Raw genomic sequence first — 23496 nt, forward strand, 5'->3', positions numbered from 1 at the left:
AGGACTGGCCCATGTTCCTCCCCAACCTCCTCACTGTCTGACTCTGCTGCCAGCTCTGCTGGCGGGCCACAACACACTTCTTCAGTATAGCACTGTAAGCTAACTCGCCGTTATGCCTACCGTGGTATCCAGCCCAAACGTCATTATAGAGGAAAGGTGTTAGTATTTCTGTTGAATGGAGCTGAGCATAGAATAAGCATTAAAGCTGGACTCCTTATTTGTTTGAAATTATGATGCGCATTTACATGTTGGGATGTAACAGAATGTGTAGATGACCTCGGAGGATAAGGAGAAGGGATGTTGCCTAGGAAATGAATAAACAAGAAAGGCAGTAGTCGCCAGTGGCTTCACGGTCAAAGGTTGAAATTTAGGAAGGAACAGGGGTGAATTGCAATGCCCCCGTCGGAGTCTGACTCTGAGATGGAAGACGAACAGTTGACAGAGAGCGGGAGAGTGGCTCCGTTGGCTGTGGAGGAAACTGGGTAAGGGTGGGGCAGAGCAGGGGATAGATAGAATAAGGGGTTCAGATGAAGACCAAGGCCCACCCGCCTCCTCATCCTAGGGAACGCAGGGAAGAACGCAGAAGAGAGCAACGGGTTTTGCGTGGCTTACAAGGAAAGAAAGGGCCCAATTCCCTTCACAAGGCACACCTGGGGATGGAGTTTAAAGGAGAGGCAGTTGGGAGGGCCGTTTGTCGGGAACAAACACTGTGTTCATCTAGTGTAGAGTTGTGGCCTGCCTTGCTGGCCTTCCTCCCGACTGTTTGAAGTATTTACGACCTTCTGTGTGTTTGTCTTGCTGGAATTATCTTTTATTCCTGGGACTCCCTATCTTGCCTGACTGGAGTGATTGATTGCAGCCATTCTGCTTACAGCGTTTGGGCTGCAGGTTTGTGGAAGACTTTTTCTGCAAGCTGGAGTGTGAAAGGGATGTTGGGAGCACAATGGGTGCCAATAAATGCACTCATACCAGTTCTCTGGCTGTGTTGCCTTTGTGTCTCACCCTGGGTCATCACACCTTGTTTCATAAAAGCACAGGTACAGTTGTTCCTTAATCTCTTCTTTTCAGGGTCCTCCTCACGGGAGCAGACCTGAACCTGGCTTACGGCCGGCGATATGGCTTGGTAGGTCGGAACGGGTTGGGCAAGACCACGTTGTTGAAGATGATCGCCAGCCGCAACCTGCGCATCCCCTCGCACATCAGCATCCTTCACGTGGAGCAGGAAGTGGCCGGAGACGAGACGCCGGCCCTGCAGAGTGTGCTGGAATGTGACACGGTTCGTGAGGGATTGCTCAAGGAGGAAAAGGAGCTGACTGCCCGGGTTAACTCCGGAAGGTAACTTGGTTCCCCAAGGAACACTGTCCAATTCAGTCTAATTCAGGAGCGTTGGTGGCGCAGTGGTTAGAATGCAGCATTGCAGGCTTGCTCACTGCCAGCAGTTCAATTCTGAATGGCTCAAGGTTGACTCAGCCTTCCATCCTTCCGAGGTTGATAAAATGAGGATCCAGATTGTTGGGGGCAATACGCTGGCTCTGTAAAACCGCTTAGAGCGGGCTGTAAAGCGGTATATAAGTCTTAAGTCGGGGTGTCAAACTCAAGGCCCGTGGGCCGGATCCGGGCTATGTGTGTGTGTTAGATCTGGCCTGCAAGGTTGCCCTGGAAATGGAAGGACCGGCCCGCGGTGCCTCTGCCTGTGAAAACAGAGCTCCGGAGGGCCACGGTGGGTTGCATGAGGCCATCTCAGCCGAAAACTGAGCCTGGGAGGGATGCCCCCAACACGAGTGATGCTGAGTTGGCCACGCCCACCCAAACACAACACTGATGCAGCCCTGTTTGTAAAGCATAGGCTATTGTGAACTTCAACTGTAACACTGAAATGCAATATGTGTGTGGTATAGAAAGGACTGCAAGCAAAAAAAGAATCAAAGGTAAACTAATTAAGGCAGGGGTGTCCAAACTTGGCAACTTTAAGACTTGTGGACTTCAACTCCCAGAATTCCCCAGCCAGCAGAGCTGGCTGGGGAATTCTGGGAGTTGAAGTCCACAAGTCTTAAAGTTGCCAAGTTTGGACACCCCTGAATTAAGGTGAATAAAGATAGTAGGTAAGCTGATAGGTATCAATCATGGAAGGTGAAATGATTATGCCGGGTTAGAAACAAGAAAAACATTAGTTGGGAAAGTTATTAGAGGAGGGGGGAAAATGGAGGGAAAAGATGGCAATATGCCTAATAATATATAGTTAAAATCAAAAGATGAGATAAAATAGGAGCACTTAATGATGTAAAAGTATGTAACAGCATTATGAGGATAGCGGGAAATTTGAATCCGTCTTGCACTGCGTCCAAAAAAGAGGTTGTTACGGTGGGGAGGGGAAACAAATGGAATTTGTATAAAGGTATACCTCTAAAAGAAAAACTAGCAATATGGAAAATATTTTTTCTTTTTTCTTTGAGAATACAATTATTAATGCCATTGATATTAAATGGGGTTTGCTAAAAGGAGGAAATGCACTATGTAAAATAGAGAATAGAAGGAAGATAAAGAGAGGGAAAGAGAGGGAAAGGAAACAGGAGAGAGGGAAGTAGAAGGGAGGTAAAGAGTAGGAGAGAGGGAAGGTGTGGAAAGAGGAGAGGAGAGGGAGAGAGCAAGGGAAAGTAGAGAAGAGAGAGAGGGCAGAGGGAAGAAAGAAGGGAGGGAGGAGGAGAGCTGAAGATGAAATAGACTATAATATGGTGCATGGAAAGCAGAAGAGCAAATAAAAATTGAAGAGGCTTAATGGCAAAAGGAATTGATATATTATTGAATACTCATAAAATGCTTGTTAAGATGTACTGGTATACTTTGGATTATATTATATGTATCATTTAAAAAAATTGACCATAAAAAAAACACTGATGCAGCCCTCAATGAAATTGAGTTTGACACCCCTGGTCTAAGTGCTGTTGCTATTCATTCTGGAAGGTGACCTTGTTCCCAAGGAACTAATTCTGATCTAATTCAGGTGCAGAGCTAGTTTGGCCATCTCCAAAACACCATGCTGCTTTTCTGTCGTTTTTTTCCCCCCAGGGGAGTAGGCACCGAAGGTGCTCGACTGTCCGAAATCTATGCCGGTCTAGAAGAGATTGAGGCAGACAAGGCCCCAGCAAGGTAAGTTGAAAGTCTCTTGTAAGAGCAGAATCACCTCTGAATTGACATGCTTGGTAGGCGGGGAGTTTTGGTAAAAGAGCCAAAAATCCAGGTCTAAAATAGCAAATCCTGATGCATTACGAGTCTGTGGAGATAACATGCGGATGGGGAAAGGGAATTTCTCCATCAGCCCAGAGTAATACATCACCACCAAGAATTCAAAATTCCCTAAATCCCAAATGGAAATTGGCTGCTTCTCCAGTTCTCCAAAGGTAACCCTTGACTTCACCACCACAGTTGAGCCCTGTTGCTAAGCAGAACGGTTGTGAAGTGAGTTGCGCCCCCTTTTATGACCTTTTTGGCACAAACAAATCAGTGCCATTGTTAATAGAATAGGATATAAATAGAATAGAATATGAACAGAACAGAATAGAAAATAGAAAAAGAGAATAGAATAGAATAAGAGAATAGAATAGAAAATAGAAAAAGAATAGAATAGAATAAGAGAATAGAATAGAAAATAGAAAAAGAGAATAGAATAGGAAAGAAAATAGAAAAGAAAATAGAAAAAGAATAGAATAGAATAGAAAATAGAAAAATAGAATAGAAAATGGAAAAATAAAATTGAATAGAAAATGGAAAAATAAAATAGAATAGAAAATGGAATAAGAGAATAGAATAAGAGGATAGAATAGAAAAGAGAAAAAGAGAATAGAATAGAATAAGAGAATAGAATAGAAAATAGAAAAAGAGAATAGAATAGGAAAGAAAATAGAAAAGAAAATAGAAAAAGAATAAAATAGAATAGAAAATAGAAAAATAGAATAGAAAATGGAAAAATAAAATAGAATAGAAAATGGAATAAGAGAATAGAATAAAAGGATAGAATAGAATTCTTTATTGACCAAGTGTGATTGGACACACAAGGAATTTGGTGCATATGCTCTCAGTGTACATAAGGAGAATAAAATAAGGGAATATTGCAGTTGTTAAGTGAATTTTGCTTACCCTCTCCTCCCATTGATGTTGCTTGTCAGATGCTGGCTGGGGAGGTTGCAAATTTGAAATTACAAATTATAAACCAATTCCATTGTATACATGATGTACAATGACAATAAAGACATTGAAGTTTGAAATGGTGATCGCATGACTCAGAACAAGCACCTGAATTTTGATCACATGACATGGCAATGCTCCAACGGTCATGAAGTGAAAACCGATCATAAATCACTTAGTTCAGTGCCATTTGTAATTCCAAAGGGTCACTAAACAAAAGGTTGTAAGTCGAGGATTAATGGTTTTCATCTTAAATCAAGAGAACGGACGTTAGATCTTCCTGAAATCTGATTTAAAGAACATACAAAACCCGTTAGCTTACTTCGGCTTTTCCATCGATGGAAACCTAGTTAAAGCAGAAGGCTTTAGTGAGAAACGACTGTCCACTATCAGAGCTTTGAGATGTCGTGTTGAGTTGCTCTTCCTGCAGTTTGATAGATTTTTCCACAGTTATTTGAAGTGCTTTGATGAAGGGAGTGTTTGTGGCTAGTTAAAAAAAAAAGCTAAAAAAAAAATCCCTGCAGATTTTACTCTGCTTGTCATTGCCGATTATACGGGTTAGTCCTCATCTCCGTTTCAAGGCCATTGAGCCAGCGCTGCCCGAAGGCATTTCTCCGGTCATGCGGCCAGCATGAGGTTGAAGAATGCTGTTCCCTTCCCACCAAAGTGGTACCTATTTATCTACTCGCATTTGCGTGCTTTTGAACTGCTAGGTTGGCAGGAGCTGGAGCGAGGATGGGAGCTCACCAGTCGCATGGCGCTCAGGTCTCGAACCTGGGCTGCCAGGGTCTTTCCAGCTGGTTAAACCAAGCATTATGATCACTGAGCAGCCACCATGCCGCCCTTTGTGACTAGTGCCCTGAGCTAAATACTCCTACCCTGTTTCCCCGAAAATAAGACCTCCCCATATAATAAGCCCAATTGGGCTTTTGAGTGCATGCGCTAAAATAAGCCCTCCCTGAAAATATTGCAACACAGCAGCAGCCAAGAGGTGACCACACTCGCCGCCTCCTGCACCTCAAAACTAATAAGACCTCCCCGAAAATAAGGCCCAAGTGCTTATTTCGGGGGTCCAAAGAAAATAACACCTTGTCTTATTTTCGGGGAAACGCGTTACTTCCAATCAATTCTTATTTCACGTTCTGATACCGCTGCCTTTCCTAAAACTCTTCAGTCTCTCATAGACACATCCAGAGTCAGCTTCTAGTCCAGGTTCTGGAATCCAGAAATTACATTTCCTTTCTTTTTCAGGCGTTCTAAATACCATGCAGAATTAAATCACTTTCCAAGGCAAAGTTATCCTTAAAGGTCCAATTTATTTGTACAGGCAAGTTAGCACGTCTATGGAATTCCAACTCTGATGTTCTTTTTGGAATTCCACCCAGTTGAAAGTTCATGATCTATCCCCATACCCCATAATCCATCCCATGTTCCAATCATCATCTTCCATGCTGGCATCAACACCCCTCTGCTTCCAATCAGGTGTTGAGGTGCGGAGACAAAAGATGACCTTGGCTTCTATAAAAGAATGATAACAATACATTCCACAATCCTATTCCTTTCTATTCCCCCCTCCCAACTACTACCGTAATGAAACAGCATAGGAAAATAATAAAAAGTGTGGCAGGCCAAAGATCCTAAAAAGAAACATAACTACAGGCCTGACACTCTCATAGACACTTCCAGAGTCAGCTTCTAGTCCAGATTCTGGAATCCAGAAATTACATTTCCTTTCTTTTTCCTTTCCTTTCCTCCTGCAGAGCGTCCGTTATCCTAGCCGGGTTGGGTTTCAGAGCAAAGATGCAGCAACAGACAACCAAGTAAGTGGGCTTTAAGCCAAGACTGAATTGTTCCCTTCTGTGATTTGAACGATGGGATCCTAGATTTTTTTTTCTTTTTGATCTTGCCTACCGCTAGGTGCTGGGACAGAGGGGCGCTTCCCGAGATAGGAAGCTTGGTAGCTGTCCCTTCACATTACAATTCTGATAGAGGGGGAAGTGAACTTGGCCATCTCTGACACCAATCCTTGAAAAATGTAAGGCGACCTTCCGTATCTACAGGCAAACTGGGGTCCGGCTGGCCCAGGGAAACTGATCTCTCTCTACTTTATTTCCTTTTCCTCAGAGAGTTTTCGGGAGGTTGGAGAATGAGGCTGGCTTTGGCTCGTGCCCTTTTTGCCCGGTGAGTCTCCGTTCCGCTCAAAATCCTTTTCCAGATAATGGGTTGATGCTAACAATGGTGGAGTGAAACCTCACATGAAGTCTTCATCCTGATTAGCTGTGTGCCAATCCTGAAGCTGACCTGGGCAAAGCCATCCTGGAAGCTTCAGTGTTGCCACACTGGAGCAAGGCATAGGGAGGAGGGTACTAGAGATAGCTGGGCTTGTGTAGTCAAAATTAAATACTTTCGCTTGGGAACCAAGGACATTCTCACACCTGGTGGGAGAAAGGAGGAGTAATGTCACTGGACCAGCGGCTGCTGCAGTGATTGGGCCATGTGACTGTTTGTTTGGGGTTGAGGGAAAAACTTTTACTTTTAATTAGATGAAAATAAGAGTTTTCACCAGCTTTGTGCCAATATAACATTTTTAATCAAGCTAATCTTTGAGGAATTCATCTACCTCAGAGATATTGCTTGCGATGGATTTATTACTTGAAACCCTGACATTGTTGAGGAAGGATGTCCGACTGCATGAGGGGGGGGGGAGATGAAATTACTGGTGTTTGGACTGCAGGTGGTCCTTGCCTTGCAACCATTCGTTTAGTTAACGTTCACAGTTAACGAAGTTTTAAATACATGCCAGTTGCTGAGTGCCTGAATTTTGATCATGTGACTGTGGAGATACCGCAAAGGTCCTAAGTATGAAAAATGATCATAGGTCACTTTTTTCAATGCCGTTGTAACTTTGGACACTCACTAAATGAATGATTAAGTGGGGGACTAAGCCGTATGTGTTTTGTGCACAAAAGTGTCAGGGTTCCAAATAGCATCCAAAAGCAAATCAGAGTCCAAGGCAAAGTATTGCTCAAAGTTCTAATTTATTAAGAGAGACATGTTGGTACAATCTGTGGAAAACCCGAATCTGAAAGCTTCCCGGTTTTCCCCACCCAGTTGAAAGTTCAAGATCTTGCCCCAACACCCACAAGTCCATCCCACGGTCCAACCTTCCACTGCCATGCTGGCAGCTTCCACCCATCCAGTTCCAGTCAGATGCAGAGGTTGAAAGACAAAGGATGACCTTGGTTTTCTAGAAGGAATTTTGCTTTGGCTACATAGCATATAACTCCGCACAATCCCCCCTCCCGTTTTCCCACAATAGAAAATGCATAGTAGAATAATAGAAAGTGTGGCAGGCCTGAGAGCCAAAAGAAAGATGGCCGCAGGCCTGACAAAAAGATGCATATCAGTTGGGGATACTTATGGTTGTTAAGTTTTTCCAGAATTTATAGGACAAAACGAAAAAGAATGCTTACATCATGGAGTCGTAAAGGTGCTTTTTTTCAAGGGGCAATTGGACTTTTGGTTTTTCAATGAAGGCATTTCGCTTCTCATCCAAGAAGCTTCTTGGATAACTGGATGACTGAGAATTTCTATAGACATTTAAATCATGGCACCGGTTCTCCTGTGAAATTGGAAACTTTAAAATAAAAAAAAAGGACAGAGGCCTTCCATGGCAGTGAGAAAATCTTTCAGTCTAATCCATCAGCATGAAACTAATCTACCGTATTTTTCGGAGTATAAGACGCACCTTTCCCCCCCCCCCCCCCAAAAGAGTGTGGAAATGTTGGTGCGTCTTACACACCGAGTACAGCCATTTTGGGCTTCCTGAAGCCTGCCCCCACATCTCATTTGTGCGAAAAACGGGCTGATTTTTGCAAAAACTGAGGCGTTTTTGCCTTTCCCTAGTCCCCAGAAGCACTCTGCAGACTTCAGCAGGGCTGAGGGAAGGCAAAAATGCCCCTGTTTTTGTGAAAAGCAGCCTGTTTTCTGCCCGTTTTTCACAAAAAAGGCGTTTTTACCTTCCCCCGATCCTGCTGAAGCCTGCAGAGTGCTCCTGGGGGCTGGGGAGGACAAAAACTTTATTTTCTTACTTACCTCTTCGAAATCTTTCTTATACACCGGTTTGTCTTATAGTCCGAAAAATACGGTAAATGTCTCTTCTTTACTTTTCCAAATCACCCCGTTTTCATTGAATAATACATTCAGCTTTTTAAAATTCCTGTGTAATAATTTTCCTCAACTTAAAAGTTGGGCAGAGTCCTTTTTTTTTTCCCTTCAAATTTTAGATTTGAATCTGGGGCTAAGTCACTTGATTGTGAGATTGATCAGCATTGTATACATGTAATAATTAAATATTAGAGCAGTGAAACCTTTTGCCAAGTCTTGCACGAATGTTAATAAAAGTGCAGGTTTGTATAAAAAAATTGCCAGTTTAAGTAAATTTTAAGAATTTCCCTGTCAAAAATAACTGGACTTGAAAGATTTGCTGCGATTGGCTTTCAGAGAGGATGAAAATATGAAGAGGGCGTCATTGCAGAGAAAGCTTTGTGAGAAATCTACTATCAAAGCAATGCCAAAGTAAAATTTGTGATTGCTGCACTAATAATACTTCTGTCTCCCTTTCCTCTTCTGTTGATTTTAATTTTCCCAGGCCTGACCTTCTTCTGCTGGATGGTAAGTCTTTTCTGGACATACGTAGACCGAAGGGAAGGGGTGGTGCAAACCCACCTCAAAAAAATTCTCCAGGGAATACTGATGTAGACATATTTCCGTCCCCTGCTGGACTGCTTATTTCCCAATTGCTCTGACCCAGTGTTTCCACATGTTTTCACTTCCCAATTCTGGGAAGTGGAGTAAACAGTAACAGAGTTGGAAGGGACCTTGGAGGTCATCTAGTCCAACCCCCTGCTCACGCAGGAGACCTGTACTACGGATTTGAACCGCCAAACTGCCAACTTTTCTGATCGACAGGCTCAGTGTCTTAGCCACTGAGCCACCTAGTCAGGCACTTCCAACATTTGGAAGCTCTCTGGATTGGAAAACCATTGCTACAACTATTCCTGGCAGATGTATGAATAGGACCCACCAGGATTTGTGGACAATTTTCCTGCCATTGGGAGTTGTCAGAGATACATGGCATCTCTATCACAAGTTGGCCAAAAAATTTAAGCCTCTGTTGTACGGGGCAACTTTGAAGATGTAATTGATTAATCAGAATAGAGCATAGAATAAAGGTTCCTTCCAGCTCTAAGGGACCTTGGAGGTCTTCTAGTCCAACCCCCTGCTCAACCAGGAGACCCCATACCATTTCAGACAGGTGGCTGTCCTTGCTTTTCTTAAAAACCTCCAGTGATGAAGCATCTACAACTTCTGAAGGCAACTTCTGTTCCACTGGTTAATTATCCTCACTGTTAGGAAGTTTTCTCCTCAATTCCAGGGTGCATCTCTCCTCAATGCCATCCGTTGTTTCTTGCCTTGCCTTCTGATGCTTTGGAAAATAAGTTTGCCCTCTCTTGTTTCTGCGGGCCCATCAAAAACTGGAATACCACTATCATGCCACTCCTAGTCCTTCTTTTCATTTAAGGCACCCATTTAACAAAGTAACCCGCCATCCCAAAACCAGCTTAATTGGAAAGAAAGGTTAAAGAGGGAAGATGGATTCTGAAGTCTTTGCAAGATTTTAGGCACCCATTTCATCAAGTAAAACCTTATCAATGTCCACCAAATAAAGTTGGCGCTCCTCTCTCCTTCAACTGTTTTGCTAATGTTACAAAGGAGCTGGCCATCTCTGTCTTAAATTACCGTATTTTTCGGAGTATAAAACACACTCCCCTCCTCACAAACAGGGTGAAAATTTGGGTGCATCTTATATACCGAATGTAGCCCTGCCCAACCACCGGCCCCCACCCATCGCGTTTTAGGCCTGTTCCAGGCTGCAGGGATTGCCACAGACCGCCCCCTCCGTGGCTTGCGTTTTTGGCGTCTGCACCTCATGTTTTCAGCCTCTGAACGCTCCGTTTGAGACCTGTTCAAGTCTGCGGGGATCACCAGAGTACATCGGCGCCGATCGGCACCTCCGCACATCGCTTTTTAGGCCTCTGCGCGTCACGTTTTCTGGTGGCGCATGCTCTCAACCAGCAAACTAATGTGCCGAAGCTGACCAGGCTGTTTGCTAAGGAGGCTAGCCAGATGAATACCGACGGATGCTGGTAGTCAGAGGCAGATTTTTTTCCCCCTATTTTCCTCCCCTAAAACTAAGGTTTTTACTCCAGAGTAAAAACCAGATATAGTTTGGAATATATTCCAGAGCGTCTTATGCTCTGAAAAATACGGTAACTCATTTTCTTTGTTTGATTTTAATCATGTTCTGGGCATATCAGAACTGGAGCCTTGTTTCTTTGAGCTGTTTAATTCAAAATGTGGCCATTGCATCACAAACACTTAACCATTCATTTAATGACCTTTTGAAGTTACAGTGGGACTGGAAAAGTGACTTACGACCGTTTTTCATACTTAGAAGCATTCTGCATCCCCGCAGTCACGTGACCAAGATTCAGACACTTGGCAACTGACTCATATTTACGACAGTTGCAGTGTCACAGGATCCCCTTTTTCAACCTTCTGACAAGGAAGCCAGATTTACGTAACAACCGTGATGCTAACTTAACAGCCGCAGTGCTTCACTTAACAACTCTGGCAAGAAAAGGTTGTAAAATGGGGCAAAACTCATGTAACAACGGTCTTGCTTAGCCATCAAAAATGTGGGCTCAATTGTGGCCATAAATTGAGGACTGCTTCTATATCTTTCCCCTGTGAATTTTGTCCAAAGGGGCTTTGCGTAACAGCCTCCTTTCAATTCACTTCCAGAGCCAACCAACATGCTGGATGTGAAGGCGATTATCTGGCTGGAAAACTATTTGCAGGTCTGTCCAAAATTTGGAAAAACATCTGCGGTTGAGGGGGGCAAGGGATAGTTTAAGGCAGAGGTCCCCAACCATGGCGATTTTAAGACTTGTGGACTTCAACTCCCAGAGCGTCAGGCCTGCAGCCATCTTTTCTTTTGGATTTTTGGCCTGCCACACTTTCTATTATTCTACTAGGCATTTTCTATTGTGGGAAAATGGGAGGGGGGATTGTACGGAGTTAGATGATATGCAGCCATAACAAAATTCTTTCTAGAAAGCCAAGGTCATCCTTTTGTCTTTGCATCTCTGCACCTGACTGCAATTGGATGGGTGGAACTGCCAGCATGGCAGTGGGAGATTGGACCATGGGATGGACTTGTGGGTATGGGGGCAAGATCTTGAACTTTCAACTGGGTGGGGGAAACCGGGAAGCTTTCAGATTCGGGTTTTCTCAGATGTGCCAACATGGCTCTCTTAATAAATTGGAACTTTGAGGAATCCTTTGCCTTGGACTGTGATTTAATTTTGGATGCTATTTGGAACCCTGACACATTCTGGGAGTTGAAGTCCACAAGTCTTAAAGTTGCCATGGTTGAAGGCCACTGGTTTAAGGAGCTTGGGGCCTTCAGATCTGGCTGAGACCTCAATCTTGCCCTTCACTTTTTTCCCCCCCCATTCTGGGCCCTTCTAGACTTGGCAGTCCACCATCCTTGTAGTGTCTCACGACCGGAACTTTTTAAACGCTGTGGCTACTGATGTCATCCACCTGCACTCCCAGCGCCTTGAGAGCTACCGTGGAGACTTCGAGAACTTTGTCAAGATCAAAGAAGAACGCCTGAAAAACCAGCAGCGGGAATTCGAGGCCCAGCAGCAATACCGGGAGCATATCCAGGTCAGAGAGCGGAGTGGTTAGCGAGGCAGCTGATCTGACAGTGCCATATGAAATATGATAGGATACATGATGTGATATACTGTATTGTACATGAAAGATGATGTGATATAAGATATGATAAGCAAAGAACAGATCCTTAAAATAAGGCTTTTCATCCCGGGCACCACACAAAAAAAGGGACTGCCACTTCTCAAATGCTTCCTTCTATGTCAGGGGTGTCAAACTCAAGGCCTGCGGGCCAGATCCAGCCTGTGGGTTGCTTAGATCTCATCCCCGGGGCCACTCTGAAAACAGTGAAGGTCTGGTCCGCGGTGCCTCTGCCAGTAAAAATGGAGCTCCGTTTTTACTGGCAGAGGGATGCAAGATGCCTTCACAGCCAAAAACAGTTTGCGAGGGCCAGGCGTGACCCTCCCAAGTTCCATTTTCATTGGCAGAGGGTCGCAAGAGGCTGTTGCAGCCGAAAACGGAGCTCAGGAGCCCGTTTTCACTGACAGAGCACTCGGGCTGCCAGAGGCGCGTCTGGCACCAGTGACGTTGAGCTGGCCATGCCCACCTTGGTCCCCCAAGGTCAAACACCACCCTGATACACCCCTCAATGAAATCGATTTTGACACCCCTGCTCTATGTAATCTACATAACCATGAGAGCCAGCTTAATTAATTAATTAATTAATTAAATGTATGTGCCGCCATCTTGTCCCGAGACTACTATGGGCAGCTTACAAACACTGAAACTTTATTCGTTTGCTTCCCGCCTTCCATCATTTTTTATAAATAACTCTAGGTGGCGAACATATCCAACGCACCTTCCTATTTTACCCACGACAACAACCCTGTGAGGGTGAGTTGGACTGAGGGAGAGTGACTGCCCCAAAGTCCCTCAGCTGGTTTTCATAGCTAAGGCGAGATTTGAACTCACAGTCTCTTTATTTTTTAGTATGGTGCCTTAACCATCAGACCAAACTGGCTCTGACAAATTTAAGTTCTAAGTCTCCAGAAGATGGCAAAGAGGCTTCTGTAACTCTTTTTCATTCTGTTTCAGCTTTATTTCTCTGTCTTCATTAGAACAGATCACAAACGTACCCTATTTTTTATATAAGATGTCCCGGAGTATAAAACGGACCTTAGTTTTTGGGGAGGAAAATAAATTCTGCCTACCAGGTATTCACCTGGTGTTCTGTCCCAAGCCTCTACAATATATGCGGACGCAGACTTGGCTGTCTGCCACAACTAAGGAGGGGGATAAGCAACCCCTTGGCTGGGAGCCCAGAAAGCTATCTCTATGAAGCAAGGCTTGAACTCACGAAATGCTCCCAATCTTTCTCTACGGCTGGATCAGTAAATTGTTGTTTCCTGCAAAATTCCCCTCCCGTCGCCCCACCTATAAGCTCTCCGGGAGGGGCCAATCAGTAGCCACCTGTTCCTATTTCCTTCTGTGACCCTTTTTCCAAAGCTGCTCCCTCCTCTTCGCAGCCTTATGCATACGTACGTCAGGGACAGCCTCCCTCTGTTCTTCCTCACTGCTCCCTGACTCAGACGCCACCTGGTGGCCAACAGGCCTCTCTAGTCCCTGCTCTGACTCCGAACATCCCCCAGAGTCTTCCTCAGCCTCCAGGGCAGTCCCATAGTGTTCATTGCTGTCATATTCCAGCAACAGCTCAGCCAGCCGCTGTTGGGCCACACCACCTGGCGAGCGTCCTTCAGCACAGCCTCAGCACATTAGTTCGCTGGTTGTGGGCGAGTGTGTTGGGCCTGAAAAGAAGCTTCTAAAGCACAGCTGCTCGTCGCAGGGAGCTGCAATTAGTAAAGCAGGTGAAGCACGGAAGGGGTAAGAGAAGGCAGCAGCTGTTCTGGGTTGCCATTTTGGACTCCACGCCTCGCGTTTTCAGCCTCCAAACACTCCGATCACCACCCAAAAATTGGACGCGCAGAGGTGGCGATCGGCGGTGATGTGCTCTGTTGTTCCCAGCAGCCTTGAACGGGTCCCAAATGGAGCATTTGGAGCCCCAAAACACAAGCTATTGTCTGTGGCAATCTCTGCAGCCAGGAAGAGGACGTGCGGAGGCCGAAGGGTAGGGGCCGGCAGGTGGGCGGGGCTACATTCAGAGTATAAGATGCACCCAAATTTTCAGCCTGGGGGGGGTGTATGTCTTATAGTGGAAAAAATACGGTAGATTTTTGTTTGTGCACCCAGGAATAAGAACATTCTAACTAATGATTTTGAATATTATACCCACATGCACCCAGAGTATATCTTCTTCAGCCTCCACTGCATATCCTCCGAATGCTTTTGTTGGCTATCAGAGAGGGACAGAATCTCTGACTCATTTCTTATTGTGTTCCGCTGACTTCAGGGTGTGCAGGTTTGAAAACCCTTCTGCTTCAAACCTCTGTGGCACACTCATGTAAATAAATCAGTTTGAATCACGGACTCACAACTTCCTTTGCCAGACTGTGTCCCTGCAGCAGCTGGTGCATCCTTCTGTATACGTGAATCCTCTCTGCTCTTCTCCCACAGGTCTTTATCGATCGATTCCGTTATAACGCAAACAGGGCGTCGCAAGTTCAGAGCAAGCTCAAACTGTTGGAGAAGCTGTGAGTATCCCCCCCAAAAAATGAACGTCTGGATGGATTGCCTAGCCCAGGGGTCGGCAACCTTAAACACTCAAAGAGCCACAAAGGTCCTAACCAGAAGCCCCCCGTTCCCTAGCTGGAAGCGCCATTTCCCCACCATAGAGTCTCCTCCTAGCACGTCCTCCTTTTTCCTCTACCTGTCCTAACCGAAAGCCCTATCAATTGTGGAGCTGACAGAAAAACCTGCCCCTTGCCATAGAGTTCCTACAGGTGCGCCCTGCTCCCCCCCTCCCCCCGAAAACCGTAAGCTCCTCAAAATTGTGATCCCGACTGCCGATGGAGCCGCAGCAGAGGGATGAAAGAGCCACATGCAGCTCCAGAGCCGCAGGTTGCTGCCCGCTGGCCTCATCTATTTAAGGATTGATCTGTGCAGGATCTACAGACTGAGCAGCTGGTTTAGAACATTTTCTTAAAGGGTGGTACACGGCCTGCCTCTGGCATGCAGCATTAATCTCAAATTATATAAACTAAAGTAATATTTTTGTATTAATCAGCTCTTTGCTTGGATGTATTTCTTAGTTAGGGGACGTTTGCTACTTGACACACTTCAGCCCCTGGCTATCTTTCAAAAATCACTGCATTATCATTAGAGCAGGAAACAACCTGTTATCAACAGTGCTAATGCAAAGGCTTCTCTCTTTAAAGCAGGGCTCTCCACACTTGTGGACTTCAACTCCCTGAGTTCCTCAGCCAGCCATGCAGGTTGGAGATCTCTGGGAGTTGAAGTCCACAAGTCTTAAAAGTTGCCAAGTTTGAAGGCTCCTACTTTAAACCTTATCGATGTTGGTCGAAACAGGAAAGCTTGAGCTGTTTGCTTCCGTTTGAGGAGATCCCGATTTTAAGTTCCACCAGCCACTGTCAACAAATGTTTTTTTTTAAAAAAATCTGATTAAAAAAAAAATAGAAATAGCTAATTGGCTAGTTTAGCCCAATAATTTCTCTTGATTTCTCCTCCTCTTGTCCCCACAGTTAGGAGATTTGAATTTATTTATATTTTAGAAAATTCTAGTCTCCCATAAAAGGTGAAATAAAGAACAGTTCAGATGATAGTGTTAAGAGATTTTCATACTGACCAAGAGGAATTGGTGGTCTCCTTTTTTTCCCCTGCCTTTGAAATCCTTTACACCATAGGTCTTCAAACTTGTAACGTTAAGACTGGCTGGAGAATTCTGGGAATTGAAGTCCACGCGTCTTAAAAGTTGCCAAGTTTGGGGACCCTTGCTTTACACTTACAAGACAGAATTAGGAGGGAAAATAACTTGGAAAGGAAAATAAGCTCTCTTTTTGAAGAAAAGATCTAGGGAATCTAGTTATAGTAGTTCTTAAGTACTCCGTCCTGGCAGTTTATCTGCTTCCTAAGTGGCTGCTTAGTGATTGGATATTTGATACCTATCTCTTACTGCAACAAGATTGATCGGCGTCTGTCTTTCAGGCCAAAACTGAAGCCAGTGGACAAAGATTCTGAAGTGATAATGAAGTAAGTGAATCTTTTTTTTTTTTCAAGTTTTATTTGTTTTATTTATATAACATTCAGTTTTCATCAAACAGTGTGTGTTCTGGGTACAATTGTGCTTAATTATACATTTTTGTTGTTATTATTCCTTGCCACCATATTAATAACATAATAACATAATAACATTGATATTTAACATTTGACATCATCTTCTTTAACAAATCTCCCCTTTACCATTTCTTCCAATTGTATCTCCTCCTTTCTAACTTCTATTATTTAGCCATTGATAAAATAGGTCCCATACCAAAAAGTATTCACTTTTGTCTTTATCCTTAATAGCAAGTGTTAATCTATCCATTTCTGCGCAGTTTAAAATTTTCTTGATCACATTCCCCTCAGACAGGGAGAATGCCCAGAAGGAAGTGACTGTTGATGGGCACAAGAAAGCCTTATTTTCTAGTCTGTCATAGAAAAAGAAGGCCAGACGTCTCCTTACTCACCCGTCTGCCTTCTCACATTCAGTATAAACAGGCCTCACTTAGCAAATACTCATTTAACGACGGTTGCAACAGTGCTGAAGGAGTGATACTTATCTACTGTTGGGAAGGCCAAATGCACATGGCTTGGAAGCAGGCAGCAGCTTTGCAAAGAAAGAAAAACTTATTTCAGGAAATCGAAGTGAATTCCTCTTTTTGCAATTCCTCTTTTTTGCCCAAATAAGAGAAAAGCCTTACTGCATAAGTGGTCGTAAAAGCCTCCTGGAAAGGTTTCCATGGAAGCAGGATTTGCATAAGGAAGCGGTCCTGAAAGTTCTGGCCCTTGCAGCATCCTGCAGTCATGTGATTGCCATTTGGCTGGGGAATTCTGGGAGTTGAAGTCCATGCCTCTTAAAATGACAGGTTGAGAAACACTGCCTTAGGCAAATCACCCAGCCTCGGGCGCCTAGTTTGCAAGGCAGAAATGATACAGGGAGGCAGAGACCAAAGGGTGGTGGCCAGTGGGTGGGTGGGGCTATATTCAGTGTATAAGACGCATCCAAATTTTCACCCTCTTTGGGGGGGATGGGAGGGAAGATGCCTCTTATACTCCGAAAAATACGGTATGTAAATGTAATTGGAATGTATTCCGAACATAGGATATTCTTCATAAAACGAAATTAATGCCAAGCTGATTCGCCTGATCTAACAGAAGCAAGGAGAGCTCTTTTGACCACTTCCATTTTTGCTCATTCCCCCCCCCCCTTTTTTCCCCCCTGTAGGTTCCCAGACGGCTTTGAGAAATTTTCTCCTCCCATCTTACAACTTGATGAAGTGGACTTTTACTACGAGTCCAATAACTACATCTTCTGCTCCCTCTCTGTCTCTGCCGACCTGGACTCTCGCATCTGTGTGGTAAGATGAAATATTTGGCAAAAGGGTGAATTCTGTGGAAGCGACGAAGCATTCAGCGCCACAAGCAATCAAACAAACAAAAAAATCAATATTTCAGCAATTGTTTTGTTGCAGTAGATCGACCCGTGATGGCGAAGCTGTGGCACAGCAGCTGTTGCCCCAGCCCACTTCCACCACGCATGCGTGTGCACCTCCCGCCGGTCAGCTGGACTTCGGGTCTCTGCTGTGCATATGCGAGGGGGGGCGCATGCAGGGGGGCTGCTCACATTGCATTTTGGGGCCTTTTGCACAGTGCCCCTGGCCCCATTTTGGCTTCCAGGTTAGTGCAGGAGGCCTTCCGGCCCACCAACCTGAAAGCCAAAACGGGGCACGGCGGCGCTGTGCAAGGCCCCCCCCATTTTAGGCTGGAAAGCCTCCTGCTCCAACCTAGAAGCCAAAAATCGGCGAGGGAGAGGGTGGGGGTCATGCGTGAGGGGGCAGGGGCGGGGCTGCATGCACCAGGGTTGAGTGCCCTGCATGGGGGCATGGCGCACATTGCATTATGCATGGGGGGGGCATACTTTCAGCATGCAATGACCAAAAGTTTCGCCATTACTGGGATAGACCAAGAAAAAAGAAATGCTACAAGCGCTTTTAACAGAGGGGCCTAATAAGAGCTAGGAGCTGTCACAGTAGTTAAAATGCAGTATTGCAGGCTGACTCTGCCCACACACCAGGAGTTCGATCCTGACCGGCTCAAGATTGACTCAGCCTTTCTTCCAAGGTCAGTAAAATGTGGACCCAGATTGTTGGGGGCAAGAGGCTGACTCTGTAAACCGCTTAAACAGGGCTGTAAAGCACTCTGAAGCGGTATATAAGTCTAAGTGCTATTACTATTGCTGCTGCTATGCTCTTGTCAGCTCAGCAGGAATATTTCTGGTCTGTGCGCATACAATGTGCTTAACCTGGTTCCTGAATTAACCCTTTTTTGGAGTAGCACCTCAGTGAGCCTAAATAAGCCAAACAGGCAGGGTTATGTAAAAGGCAAAAAAGATAAAACTCCATCCAAGTTTTGTAAGGCGTGCCATTGAAGCCCTATCTATTGTGGAGCTGGCTGAAAATCCCCCCCCCCTTTGCCATAGAGTCTCCTGGTGCGCCCTATTTCCCCCCCCCCCCAACCAAAAGCTCCTCTCAAAATTGTGATGTCGACTGGCGCCAGGGAGCTTCAGCAGAGGGATGAAAGAGCCACATGCGGCTACAGAGCTGCGGGTTGCTGACCCCTGGCCTAGTCTATTTAAGGGTTGATCATGGCAGGATCCCCAGGCTGAGGAGCCGATTCAGTATAGTTTCTTAAATGGCGGTACACGGCCTGCTCCGGGCATGCAGCTTTAGTCTCAAAAGTTTATAACCTGACTTCCGGTTCCGGCGGCTACGGCGACAGGCAGATCGCTGCCTGCTCCAGCTCTCCCGGTGGGCTTCCCCCGCTTCTGGGGGGGCACAAGACGCCTTGGAGGGGCGTCTTGCCGAAGGAACGGCTCGCGGAGGGTCCTGGCGTCGGCGGCGGCTGGCGGGGGCTCCTCCGCTTCGTTCTAGGCATCGGGGAGCAGTTTTGGAGGACGTGCGTGCGCACGCGTCTCGCCCCATGCCGATCGGAGAACACACTTCCGAACGAAGCAGCGGCAGTATGGTGAGAGGCTTCCTTTCTGCATTCCTTCGCTTTTGAATTGATGAACTTTTCAGCACTTTTAAAAAGTTAAACTTTCGGATCCCTGCTAGAGGTGCGGCTAGAGGGAGGGGGATTTCCCCCCCTCCCTTGGACAAGCGGCTTGAAAAGACTTTCCTTCCATCCCCAGAGAGGAGGAGGGGGGAGAGCCAACTAATGATGCCTCACCCCTATAAAAGTGATTTTCATTCGACCTAGCTCCAGAACTAATGGATGAACTGAGAACTTTTTGAACTTTTAAAAATTTTACTATGCCTCTGAGCCCAAAGCTGGCAGGGCAAGATGGCACACTTCCGTTGTCTTCATGAATTGTGAAACCTGACTCCACCTTTAAAATTCAGGCTTCCGGTCTTTGTCTCCGAGTCACCCAGAGGAATTCCTTGTGGATTGCTACTTTCTGAACTCTTTGGAGAAAAAAACTTTCATCTACTGCTAGAGTGACTAAAGAAATCTCCATCTGTTTGGATCCTCTGCCTTCTGAATTCGCCTGCCTGCTCTACCTCTCCAGCTGCCCAGTCTCTACTTTGACTGATCTCCTTGCTTCATAAACCATGTCTCCAAAAAGACCACCTCCTGGAAAGCCTGGCTTTGCTACTTCTGCTCCAACGTCTGCAACGTCTAGTCCAGCTACACAGTCAAAGATATCAGAACTGATGCAACCCAAGACTACAGAGATAGACTTCCAACAAATGCTTCAACAAATTTTACAAGGCCAGGAGGAAATTAAGAAACAGTTAAGGGAAATGAAAGATGAAATTAAACAGAATCAAGCCCAAATCTTTAAGAACTCACAGAGACTGGACCTTGTGGAGGGTGGGGTGGCGGAGGCGAGGGGGGGGGTAGAGGCCTTACAGAAGGGGAACAAAGAACTTGACATCCAACAAATGAAAGCAGAGTTTGAAAGAATGTCCTTTTATCTTAGATTTCAAAATGTAATAGAAGCAGATGGGGAAAATATAAGGGACATTATGACTAACATTTTAGCTGAATACATACACAAAGATAAACAGCAGATGGAATGGGAGATAGATCTAGCTTATAGAGTGAATTCAGCATATGCCAGAACACATAATGTACCCAGGGAGGTTCATATTAAATTTCTTAGGAAAACCACAAGAGATGAAATTCTGGGTGTACAAAGGGGGCAAACACTGACATACCACGATAGGGAGATAACCATTCTAAAGCAGATTCCCAAAAAAATTAGGGAAAAAAGGAAAAGCTATTCGCAATTGGCGAATAAATTATACCAGAAGGGGGTGTGGTTTAGATGGTTGATGCCTGAAGGTATGCTGATATTCTGGGAGGAGACAAGAATCAGAATCAACACACCCATAGAGGCACAGGCCTTTATGGAAAAAAACAAAGCGAACCTAGAAAAAACAGATGACACTACAACGGTTATGCAGGACACGGGAGGGGCCGGAGCTCTGCCAGCGGGGGGTGAAGGGGCAACACCAAGAAAGCTCAGATCACAAAAATAAATAAGAAAACCACAATGTTATAAACAGACCGAAAGTATTAATGAATTTACAACTAGACTATATATTATAATTATATAAACTGATTGAAAAGTATTTTTTCTAGAATTAATATGCTGATTTTTTTTATGACTATGTAATAAGGTTTGATATTTTGATGTAACCTAGGAGTCTGGAGGGAGGGGGCGTCTGCCATACTTGCAACTGCCAAAATTTGTAACTATTCCACTTACCCTTTTCCGCATAAATGTTTTTAAAAAAACCAATAAAACTTCTTGAAAAAAAAAAAAAAAAAAAAGTTTATAACCTAAAGTAATATTTTGCACTAATTAGCTCTCTGTTTGGATGTATTTCTTAATTAAGGGAAGTTTGCTCCTTGACACACTTCAGCCCCCAGCTATCTCTCAAGCAGGGGGGCAGGGCGCGGGGAGGGGGGGTGTCATGCACATAGGGTATTATGGGTGTGGGCACGCGCGCTGTCGCACGGAACAACACAAAGGTTAGCCATCACGGGCATAGTGCATTCCCATCAGGGCAAGTCAACCAGCGAGCCTGATTTTAAGGCCCTTCTGGATCCCCCCCCCCCCATTTTAGGGCAGATCTCATCTCTGAAGGCAAGATGTACAATACAATACAATAGCAGAGTTGGAAGGGACCTTGGAGGTCTTCTAGTCCAACCCCCTGCCTAGGCAGGAAACCCTATACCGTTTCAGACAAATGGCTATCCAACATCTTCTTATAGACTTCCAGTGTTGGGGCATTTACAACTTCTGGAGGCAAGCTGTTCCACTGATTAATTGTTCTCACTGTCAGGAAATTTCTCCTTAGTTCTAAGTTGCTTCTCTCCTTGATTAGTTTCCACCCATTGCTTCTTGTTCTACCCTCAGGTGCTTTGGAGAATAGTTTGACTCCCTCTTCTTTGTGGCAACCTCTGAGATATTGAACAATGCTATCATGTCTCCCCTAGTCCTTCTTTCTCTTAAGCTAAACATACCCAGTTCCTGCAACCGTTCTTCATATGTTTTAGCCTCCAGTCCCCTAATCATCTTTGTTGCTCTTTTCTGCACTCTTTCTAGAGTCTCCACATCTTTTCTACATCGTGGTGACCAAAACTGGATGCCGTATTCCAAGTGTGGCCTTACTAAGGCATTATAAAGTGGTATTAACCCTTCACGTGATCTTGATTCTATCCGTCTGTTCCAAAGGGTAGGAGCCGTGGCAGAGAAGACTCTTATCTTTGCCCCCGCTAACCGAAATTCCTTGGCCGACAGAGCACGAGCGAGGCCTTTTCTGCCCACATGGTTGAGGCAGGCGTGTCCCCTTGGAGCAAAATGGTTCCTCAGATAACCTGGTCCCATGCCATAAGGGACTTCAACCAATACTTTGAATTGGACCCAGGAGGCAAACTGGCAACCAATGTGGTGTTATGTATTAAGAAACAAGCTCAATTAACTGATGAAGGAAGGTTTATGCAAAACAATTGTGCGACAAATAAACATCCCAAGAACTTGGCTGGTGCATGTGACAGATTGATGTACCTAATTTTCATAAAACTGCCCATCACATTTGTTGGCTTGATTGATTGGTTTTTATGGCCGCCCATCTCAGCCAATGGCATATAATGGTTTAACACTTCGTAGGTCTCCTTGAATTTAAATAGCTTATCCTAGTTTCTTTAATTGGCCAGTACATTTTGATTTACTTCCAACCTATGTGCACCTTTTCTGGCGTAAAAAAAAGGGAAGTATCAAGGTGTATAGCATCAATAGATTACAGAGTTTATCATCATTTCATTTGGCCGAAACAAATTCTTTTTAGGGATTAGTACTGTATTTTTCAGAGTTTAAGACGCACCGGAGTATAAGATACACCAAGGTTTTTGAAGAGGCAAATTTAATTTAATATCACTTTATAATTCCTTAGTAAGGCCACACTTGGAAAAAGGATGTTGAGACTCTAGAAAGAGTACAGAGAAGAGCAATAAAGATGATTAGGGGACTGGAGGCTCAAACATATAAAGAACGGTTGCAGGAACTGGGTATGTTTATCCTGTTTCCCTGAAAATAAGACCTGCCCGGATAATAAACCCAGGCGGATTGCTGAACACTTGCACTAAAATAAGACCTCCCCTGAAAATAAGCCCTCCCCAAAAATATTGCAACACAGCAGCAGCCATGAGGTGACCACGCTCGCCGCCTCCTGCACCTCAAGGTCTTGGACCAGAAGACCTCCAAGGTCCCCTCCAACTCTTGTTATTCTATTCTATTCTAAAATAACTTTTCTTCCTTTGATTGTAAATCAGCTACTTTTCTTCCATTTGAAAGCAGATTAAAAGGGCTATAAGTAAATATGCATGCATCACAGTAAGGTTTCCCCCATTTCTCTGAGTTCTGGAATCCTAAAATAGAGCTTGGCAGGATGTTTCTGTGATTATGTGTGTGTATGTGTGTTGTATTTGTGCTGATAAATAACACAAATGTAACAAAGGCAACATTAAAAAATGGTTTTCTGCCTGGATGGTCTCCTGGAGTGAGCCGAAAGACAGAAAAAGGGAAGCAGTGTGTTCCCTCCCACATTTGGGCATACCAGGGGTTGTGACGCTATATATATATATATCATTTACTTCTAGGTTGGAGAGAATGGAGCCGGCAAATCTACCATGCTGAAGATCCTGATGGGAGACCTGGCACCTGTACAAGGGATTAGGCACGCTCACAGGTAGCTTTCAAACCACCATCACAAGAGATAGGGTGGAATGAGAAGAAGAGAACACACTCATAGAAAATTGCTGACTTGTTGCAAAGTAATCCATAGCATCCTGGATCCCTGAGGGTTACATGTCCTTTACGTTGCTTTC

General features: G+C 44.8%; 1 protein-coding gene across 1 annotated transcript in view; it reads left to right on the forward strand.

Annotated features, from left to right (window-relative positions):
• The window catches only part of ABCF3 (ATP binding cassette subfamily F member 3), a 46062-nt gene that overhangs the window by 13976 nt on the left and 8590 nt on the right, over positions 1-23496 (forward strand). Inside the window, exons 7-17 of the mRNA XM_081955289.1 lie at positions 1069-1335; positions 3067-3147; positions 5943-6002; positions 6307-6363; positions 8834-8856; positions 11050-11105; positions 11779-11979; positions 14497-14573; positions 16045-16089; positions 17324-17456; positions 23269-23357. Of these exons, the coding sequence (XP_081811415.1) occupies positions 1069-1335; positions 3067-3147; positions 5943-6002; positions 6307-6363; positions 8834-8856; positions 11050-11105; positions 11779-11979; positions 14497-14573; positions 16045-16089; positions 17324-17456; positions 23269-23357 (1089 nt within the window). The remainder of the gene's footprint in view (positions 1-1068; positions 1336-3066; positions 3148-5942; positions 6003-6306; positions 6364-8833; positions 8857-11049; positions 11106-11778; positions 11980-14496; positions 14574-16044; positions 16090-17323; positions 17457-23268; positions 23358-23496) is intronic.

This window comes from Natrix helvetica (assembly GCF_964273705.1).
Source record: "Natrix helvetica genome assembly, chromosome: 5".
Lineage (NCBI taxonomy): Eukaryota > Metazoa > Chordata > Lepidosauria > Squamata > Natricidae > Natrix > Natrix helvetica.